At 29.0% G+C, this 9,807-nt stretch overlaps 1 protein-coding gene across 1 annotated transcript; it reads right to left on the bottom strand.

Moving 5' to 3' along the window:
* Positions 1-4,852: 4,852 nt before the first annotated feature.
* On the bottom strand, positions 4,853-6,573 carry LOC119610094 (protein bric-a-brac 2-like; the record flags this gene model as incomplete). Its single annotated transcript, XM_037965192.1, is given in 7 exon segments — positions 4,853-4,980; positions 4,982-5,181; positions 5,183-5,760; positions 5,888-5,924; positions 5,926-5,967; positions 5,969-6,327; positions 6,513-6,573. Coding segments are annotated over 7 exon segments (1,341 nt in total), but the record flags the coding sequence as incomplete, so codon positions are not given.
* Positions 6,574-9,807: the final 3,234 nt, after the last annotated feature.

Here is a 9,807-nt window from a genome sequence, read left to right as displayed (position 1 = left end):
CTGCCACAAAATACATACAACATTTCATTACCACAGTGCCAGTGATAGGCGACAAATTTTTTAGCTCACTCAGTCACTCTCCGATTTATAATTTCTACTGTTCTAAACGAATCCCTTTTTTAGCACCAGTCTTTATTATTTTGTTTAATTTTATGAAAACATTAAACAGAAAAAGTAATGAGAATCTTGGATAGAATAAAAAACAAAAGGATTACACTCGAAAAATTAAAGGCTTTCCAGGATAACACTATAAGTTTAGAAAAAGTGAATCAGGTTAAAGATGTTAAAATTCATAGTGTTGAAATCTTGACACTGCTTAACTCACATGTTTAATTCAAACTTTAGATAATAATGATTATTTAAACTATGTTGACTATTGATATAACTATCTCATGATCAGAAAACTACATCAGACCTTTCGCCTTAAATGATTACGAATCAAATTTTCTGAGATTAACTCATTCAACCAAAACACACAAAACAAACGAAATGTTGTTGATGTTGTCTTTTATTTGTAATAATTTTTTTATATAACATTTTATCCTTTTTGTCTTTTACTTGTGTCTATGTTAATGTACTTGTTCTTCTGTTAGTTGTTGTCCTTTTGAAAAAGGATTCTACAGTAATATTTTATACTTGTTGCTGTCATGACTACTTTATTGTTTTATTCACAAACGTTTAAAGTTTTTGTGTTTTATTCTCGTTTTTTTTTTTTTTCACCGCAAAGATAACAAAGATGTGGCTTAACAAAGCCATTCATTCATACAGTTGTGCTGCTAATCTCTATTTTAATAATGTGATAATCTAGTGTATAACTCTATTAGTAAGTAATTGTGAAAACAATTTAAATATATAACATCCGTTCTATTCATGTGAAGAAAGTTAATTGTAAAGTTAAATCCGGTTGTTTTTTTATATTCTATGTAGAAAAATAATGCAGGGTAAATTGGCGTCGTTATTAAATTTGTAATATATCAAAATATTGGTCATAGACGTGCAGAAGTATGTATTTATATTTTGGATCGTGTGAGATTCTCGGAATACAATTTAATAAGTCATAAATTGGTTAATTATGCATTAATCGATTGTTGTAACTATTCGGATATTATACTGTTCTGAAATTATATTGAAAATCGTATAACATTTTTACCCTAGCCCCCCATATAATTATAAATTTCGCTATATGTTAATTAGCTGCATAACAACAATAATTATTTTACCTAATTTGGCCCATTTTTGGATCTAGACTGATATATAGGACCCCAAGACTATATACTGTCACCTTACATTGTGACTTAAATGTTTTGAAGACTCAAATTTTTCACTAGATGTATCATAATTTAAATCAATTTCAAATTAAAAACTTATTTAAAAATGCTTTTGATTACTCAAATAGGTAATAGTACAGAACCAGAATAAAATATCATAAGTTCCACACATTCCAACAAAATCAAGTTTTGCAAAAACCAGATTTCTTTATTGCCAACAGTTTTCTACCAATATTTGTAATGTTGTATAAATATAATTGTGGCCTCCAGTAGGTTAGTGCTTTAGGTAGGCGGACAGGAAGTCGTGTGTTCGAAACCCACCTGAGGCACTGCTTTAAGTACTATATGGGCACTTTCGTGTGAAGTGGTCCTAGCAAAAATTGTCGAAGGAGTTCAGATAGCTATTTCTTCATAAAAATAATATTTTAACTTGAGGAGCAAACTTTTTGACTAACAAACTAACTAACTAACTAAGTAACTAACTAACTAACTAACTAACTAACTAACTAACTAACTAACTAACTAACTAACTAACTAACTAACTAACTAACTAACTAACTAACTAACTAACTAACTAACTAACTAACTAACTAACTAACTAACTAACTAACTAACTAACTAACTAACTAACTAACTAACTAACTAACTAACTAACTAACTAACTACTAACTAACTAACTAACTAACTAACTAACTAACTACTAACTAACTAACTAACTAACTAACTAACTAACTAACTAACTAACTAACTAACTAACTAACTAACTAACTAACTAACTAACTAACTAACTAACTAACTAACTAACTAACTAACTAACTAACTACTAACTAACTAACTAACTACTAACTAACTAACTAACTAACTAACTAACTAACTAACTAACTAACTAACTAACTAACTAACTAACTAACTAACTAACTAACTAACTAACTAACTAACTAACTAACTAACTAACTAACTAACTAACTACTAACTAACTAACTAACTAACTAACTAACTAACTAACTAACTAACTAACTAACTAACTAACTAACTAACTAACTAACTACTAACTAACTAACTAACTAACTAACTAACTAACTAACTAACTAACTAACTAACTAACTAACTAACTAACTAACTAACTAACTAACTACTAACTAACTACTAACTAACTAACTAACTAACTACTAACTAACTAACTAACTAACTACTAACTAACTAACTAACTACTAACTAACTAACTAACTAACTAACTAACTAACTAACTAACTAACTAACTAACTAACTAACTAACTAACTAACCTAACTAACTAACTAACAACTAAACTAACTACTAACTAACTAACTAACTAACTAACTTAGAGGAGCATAAGTAGTTATTAAGTAAAGATTTTATTGGATAGTGCTCCATTAAGAAGGCTTTAATCGTGATATTTCAATCAATAAAATCACTGACATCAACTATGGTTCAGACCACTAACTTCTTGTTTATAAGACATATGTTCTAAAACAAAATGCTACAAATCCTATTAAACAAATAATATAACCGATCACTCATTATCAAGTAATGTATAAAACAACTACATACATTCAGCCCTATTTTGCATTCCGATTACGTTTCCGTATTCAGTTACGCTACTATCGCAAAAAAGGAATCGTCAGCATAGAAGAAGCAATCCCTTTTTATTTCAATGCTTTACGATTGTTTGTATTCCGCATTACGATCGTATCTACGTTTTTGTAAGTTGTTACTTTAGTGACGGAGGTTCGAATCAAAATGAAGAATGCCAAAGTTGCCAAACGGAGAAAATTTCGATTCGAATTGAAATACATAATAGGTGTGATTACTTACATTACTCATTACCGAAATTTGATAAGTTTCTGCTGGGTATTATTTGGACTAAAAAGGTTATATTTAAAATACATAACAGTAAGGAAACTGCAAAATTTTCCCTGAAATTCGCAAAATTCATATCATATTTATCACTAACATTTTTACTTAAAAAAAAATGGGTCAAAATGTTATAAAAGGATATAATATATAATTTCAGACATTCCCTTCTTTACATAGCTACCCCACTGGAACCAATAACTGTTTGACCAACAGGATATACTGTTAGATCGTTTATTGTACAAGCGCTAAAGCTTAAAGGAAATGATTAGTTAGTTTTAGCTAAATGCTTAAAAGCTTTCTAACAAATTTTAGACACTGTCACGCCCACTTCCACGCCTTATAGTGTAAATTAAAGATTTCTTTCCTAGATACTTACTCTTAATTATAAACCACAACAATCTCTTAAAAGAGTTCAGCATACTTACGTGCATTTATAATCCATTCCATTACATACATATAAATATAAAAGATCAGAGTTTTTTTTTTTGTATCAGATATTTAACTGAAAAGTTTTATTCACATTTGAAATGTTTTTATTTTATTTTTTGTTGTTTTTTTTTTAATTTTATTTTTCTTCACATAATAATTATGAATTAAAGTTTTCATTATCTTTTATTCGTATAATACTAATGAAGGTTTTTTATATATTTATTTTATTTCTTTTTTTTATACTTTTTAATAAACAAAATAATTTTTTTTTTTGCCATTTATATTTTTTCAGTTTTCTTTATTTAATAATTAATTTTTTATTATTTAATATTTTTGTCTCTTTTTGTTTAAAAAATATGTTATTTTACTCGTATATCAATTATAATGTTTTAATTAAAAGTACTTGTGTGTGTGTGTGTGGGGAGGGATGTTAGGGGGTGGTGTAGGGAGTTCAAGTGTGTTGGTAATTGTTAAATAAAATATTTATTGTTTTACTATGCAATGCATAAGTTATTGTGGGGGAGGGAAGGGAAGTATTTGTGTGTAAAAATATGCATTTTAAGTGTTTTAATATTTTATAAAATGTAGACTTAAACTTAAATGAACCTAAATAAATCTTACAACTACAATTTGTACAATGTCTATTTACATTAAAAGTAACAAAAAATAACTAAAGTAAAGGTATACATAAAACTACTTAATAAAATCTCTAGACTCGTTAGAGGGGGGAGGGGGGTGGTTGTAAATATTGGCAATACTAAATAAAGTTAAAGTATCAGTTAAATGAAGTAATAGTTATGTAGTTTTATGTTTTAAAATGTGTTTTATGTTGTAAATGAATACATGAACTTGGAATATTTTCTTTCTTTTTTCTTTACATTGTGTAAATGTCATCATTAAGGCCGAAAAGTTGCTTTGAATTTGTCACATTTACTGATTTGTTTGATCAAACCCCATTAATGGGTAAGCAAATTATTAAAAGTTTAAAACCAAATCAGTTTTTAAAGGAATATTTAAAGATTATATGTTTGTATGTAAAACTAGAAATTAAAATAAATTTACATATACAGATAATGCTAAGTTTAAAACCTATTTGTGTGTAGGTGTATAGGAGTAGTTGGTGTATGTATGTATGTATATGTTTAGGTATGTGTATTATATAGTTTATATATATAGGTTTATTTTAAACTGAACTTAACCTACCAACGTTGGGGATAAATAGCAGTCATTATGTTTGAAAAACATTTAATTTTTTTTTTTCTAATTCATATTTTTTTTACTTCTAATCATCCCTAAAAATGATGATTACCAAAGTCCTTCGTTTACAGCTCTTATATGTTAAATCAATCCTCATGTTGCAGCTCTGTGGGTTGATGTTCCAATTTGATTTTCATAAGATTTGTTTCAACGCTGCGCTGGAAAATGTGCGCCGGCACTTGCTGACTCGGGCCCGGTCATTAGATCATTCATATCTTGACCTTGGAAAAAATCTTCAAAACGCGGACTTTTATTGGTGGATTTCTGCAGTAAACCATTAGCTATGGCCTCAAAATCTATGCCGGGTGGTAAACTATCTAGAAATCTTTTGTTATAGGCATAGTTAGGATGTTCTTTTCATTTTCATTTGGGAATAGGGAGAAGCAGAGCCAGTGGATTTTTGTGAGTCTCCAGCCGCTGAGCCGCGTGATTGATTGCTATATTGACGCTCCCTTTCACGTTCCCGTTCTCTTTCTCTTTCACGCTCTCTATCACGATTTCTTTCGCGTTCTCTTTCTCGTTCACGATCTCTTTCACGCTCGCGTTCACGTTCGCGTTCTCTTGAAAATGCTGCTGCTGTATTAGAGTGCATTTGACTGTTGCGCGAACCTCCTGTAGGTATAACATTTAGTCCTGGTAAGCCCATAAGACCCAAAGCACTAAGATCTGGTAAATTTTCTGAACCACGACGATCAGCATGTTGTTTAGAACTAACACCTGATATTTGTTCTTCGATTTCGGAACGTTGTACATACGAAGGCGATTTATACATGTTCATCGATTGTGATATGGGAGACTGTTGTTGTTGTGACATTATTTGACGCCTTAAGTTTTCAGTCATGGTTGAAAGTGGACTGGTGGACTCTTGAGCCATGCCAGAGCTTTGTGCAGCCAGTTTGGCAGCATTATGGAAACCATTAGAAACACTAGCTGAACTTCCAGGCGAAGAGCCAAATATGGCCTAGAATAAAAAAAATAACATAAAGAAAAAAGTATTTTTAGTTTAGCTCCTGCATGTTAATTTTTATTAGCTCTTAATTCCTAAAAAAACAAAAACTTCCACCTACCACATGTGGTTGTCCATTGGCAAACGGCAAAACCGCCCATTTCATCCTTAATTTCACGATAATCCCTAAACAACCACCGCCTTTATAACCGAACGTATTAAATCTTCCGGCCACATGCCCAACAATATACGCTGCGGTCGCCCTCTAGCCTTAGGTCTGGGATCCGAACCACCATCTAACGAAGGACCCAACATATTATGCACACGATTTGCATACAAAACAAATGTCGGATATGGAATATCAAATTTTCTAGCGGCCTGTGACAAAGATAAACCCTCCTTCAATACACTGAAAATGGCTTCTGCCATAGCTTCGGGACGCCACGATTTTAATGGTCCGCGCTCACGAAATCTCAATTGTTGCACCAGATTTTGCTGATTAGTATTCCAACATTTCTGCCACATGGACTGCAATTGATATTGATAGCTGTCTGTTGTGGTAAAGCAAAAAAAAAACAAAAAGAGGAAGAAAAACAAAAGGAAACGGAAATTGACGAGAAACGTTTAGAAAAATGGCATAAAGGATAAGAAAGTCAATCACGGTAATACAAACAAGTTGTCTGGCTTGTTATAACTTGTTGTATTTATATAAAGACAAATGCAAATTAATACTTACCAGTTACCGATGAGGTTGAGGCACCACCCATCCAAGGATGTCCGCTTTCAATCATTTTTGCCTGCAAAAAACCATAAAGAAAAATATATTTACATTAAATAAATGTCTTAATTTAAATAAGCTGTAAGTAGTTATAAATAAACCTATGAGACATACAATGTTTTAAAAAAAAATTCTAAAAATGTAAATTTAGTTTAATATTAAGCAATAAATTGTTGTGGTTGTAAACAATGTTTATGTAAAAAATTGAGGTAAAGCGATTTTTTAATAGACATTTTCTGGGGTAAACATTTTTAATATAAAAACCTTTGTTTCGGAATAAAGTTTAGAATATACAGATTGCTCGTTTAAAATTCATTCGTGAGCAAGTTAATTGGATACCAATCAGCCATTTCCAAGAAAACTTTAAATGTATTTCTCTATCTAAAGAAAGCTTTTAATGTTGTTTCTTACGAAGTAAAGTAAACTTTCAATAAAATCGCTATTTAAAGAAAAGTTCCAATGAATTTCTCTATTGAAAGAAAGCTTTCGAAGAAAACCCTATAAATAAAGCTTTCTATGCTTTTCTAAAGAAAAGAAAGCTTTTAATAAATTCTCTTTATAAAAACAATTTTGAATTTTCTATATTTAAAGAAAATTCTCTATTAAATGTATACTTTCTATCGATTATCCATTCAAAGAAAACTTTCAAAAAAATATTTATTAAAATTACTTTTAAAATTTCTTATTTGAAGAAAACATTAAAGAAATTTACCTAAAGAAAGCTTTGTTTAAAGAAAACTTTCATTGAATTTTTCTATTTAAAGAAAGTTTTTAGTGAATTATCTATAAGAAATATACCATGTATAGAAAGCTTTCTATGAAATCTCTATATAAAGAAAATTTTTAAAGGATTTCTCTAACAAAAGAAAGCTTTCAATAAAATATCTTAAAAAAACTTTCGATATAAAGAAAGCTTTCAATAAAATCTATATTAAAAGCAAATATTTGGTATGTTAAAAACTTTTGACAATTTTTTTAAAGAGAATTTTAGATGAATCCATATAAAGAAAGCTTTTTTAAAGAAAACTTTCTTGTGGCATTCTGCTTAAAGAAAGCTTTTAGTGAATTATCTATAAAAACATTCGCTGTAAAGAAAACTTTCAATGAAATCTCTATATAAAGAAAATGTTTAACGTATTTCTTTAACAAAAGAAAGTTTTCAATAAAATATCTTAAAAATAAAACTTTCGATGTAAAGAAAGCTTTCAATAAAAACTATATTTAAAGCAAATATTTGGTATATTAAAAACTTTTGACAATTTATGTAAAGAAAACTTTCGATGAATCCGTATTAAAAAAGCTTTTTTAAACAAAGCTTTCATTTCATTTTTTCTGTTTAAAGAAAGCTTTTATCTATAAAAATATTCGATGTAAAGAAAGATTTTAATTAAATCTCTATATAAATAAAATGTTTAAGGGATTTCTTTATAAAAAGAAAGCTTTCAATAATATATCTTTCAATAAAATCTATATTTAAAGAAAATATTCCGTATGTTAAAACTTTTGACAATTTATTTAAAGAAAACTTTAGATGAATCCATATAAAGAAAGCTTTTTTTAACAAAACTTAAATTTTTCAGTTTCAAAATGATAAAGAAAATGTTTAAGGTAGGGTTCTATAAATCCACTTTCGAATAGTCGAACAATCGACTTTTTGTCGAAAAAAATCGAAGTCGACTATTTTGTTCCAAAAAAGTTGATAATTCGACTTTGTAAATAAAAGTCGAAAAAAGTCGAAAAGACGTAAAAAGTCGAAAAGTTGAAAAATGTCGAAAAAAGTCGAAATAGTCGAAAAAATTTGAAAACTCGAAAATAGTAGAAAAAAGTCAAAAATATTCGAAAATTTAAAAAAAAATGGAAAAAAAAGTCAAAAACTCTAAAATAGTCGGAAAAACTCGAAAAAAAGTCAAAAAATAGTCGAAAATAGTCAAAAAGTCGAAAAAATCGAAAAGTCGGAAAGTCGACTTTTCGTTTCAACTATAGAACCCTAGTTTAAGGTATTATTTCTCTAATAAAAGAAAGCTTTCAATAAAATATATTAACAAACTTTTTATTTAAAGAAAACTTTCGATGAATCCATATAAAGAAAGCTTTTTTAAAGTAAACTTTCATTGAATTTTTCCGTTTGAAGAATGTTTTTAGTGAATTATTTCCTTCGTTGTAAAGAACACTTCAATGAAATCTCTATATAGAGAAAATGTTTAAGGGATTTCTCAATTTTGAGCAAACTTTTCATGGAATCTATCATTAAAGAAAGCTTTTGATGAATTCTTCAAGCGAAGAAAACTTTAAATGGAATTTCTATTTAAGGAAGCTGCTCAATTTAAGAAACACAAATTTTAGAAATATAATTGTTTAAAGAAACTGAAATCTCTACTTAAAGAAAGCTTTCAGTGAAATCTTCATTTACAGAAAACTTTCGATGAATTCCGTTATTTGAAGAAATTTTGTATTTTAAGAACACTGGCTATGAATTCTTAATTGTAAGCAAACTTTTGATGGATTCCCTCTTTAAAGAAAGCTTTGAAGAAGACTAAAATCTCTACTTAAAGAAAATAACCCATGAGTTATGGATTTAAAGCAAACTTGCAATATATTTATTTATAAAGAAAACTTTCGGAAAGTGTATCTATATATGAAAAGCTTTCGTAGTATTCTCTTTTAAAGAAAGCTTTCAATAAAGCTTTCATTCATGAATTTCTGAATCAGGAAAACTAAAACCCCCAATGGCAATATTACAAATCTACTTAAACTTAAATAACACTAAAACTTTTATTACATTCCCTAAACATAGGACCCTGTTACTGCGAAAAACAAAAACTATAAAAAGCAAACGAAATTATGCACTCTACCAATACTAAATTGCAGCTGCATGACATTTTAAAATGTTGTCGGCAAAAATTCATCAACAAAGTATTTTACAATTTTATTTTAGCACCATCTATGCCATCACACTATAACGCCATCTTTAGTTATAATATTGGTGCTGTTGCTGTTGTTGTTGTTATAGCTATAGCTACTGTTGCTTTTGCTGCTGTTGGGTTTTAGCAACAACAACAACAGCAAGCAAGCAAAACAACCAACCCATGTTCAAATAGCAGTCATCAAGCCAAGCCCCCTTCTACAGCAATAAATTTACTCTCGTAAACTATTTGTGCTTGGTGTTGGCGTTGATGGCTGGATGGTTGGATGGCTAACTGACTGCCTGGTGTGGTGCTAAAGATGATGATGATGATGATTATTATGATGACGA

Source organism: Lucilia sericata, unplaced genomic scaffold, assembly GCF_015586225.1.
Source record: "Lucilia sericata isolate MDLA Ls3-8-SP2 unplaced genomic scaffold, ASM1558622v1 Contig001116F_arrow, whole genome shotgun sequence".
NCBI classification, from domain to species: domain Eukaryota; kingdom Metazoa; phylum Arthropoda; class Insecta; order Diptera; family Calliphoridae; genus Lucilia; species Lucilia sericata.
This window is presented reverse-complemented; position numbering and strand designations above follow the sequence as displayed.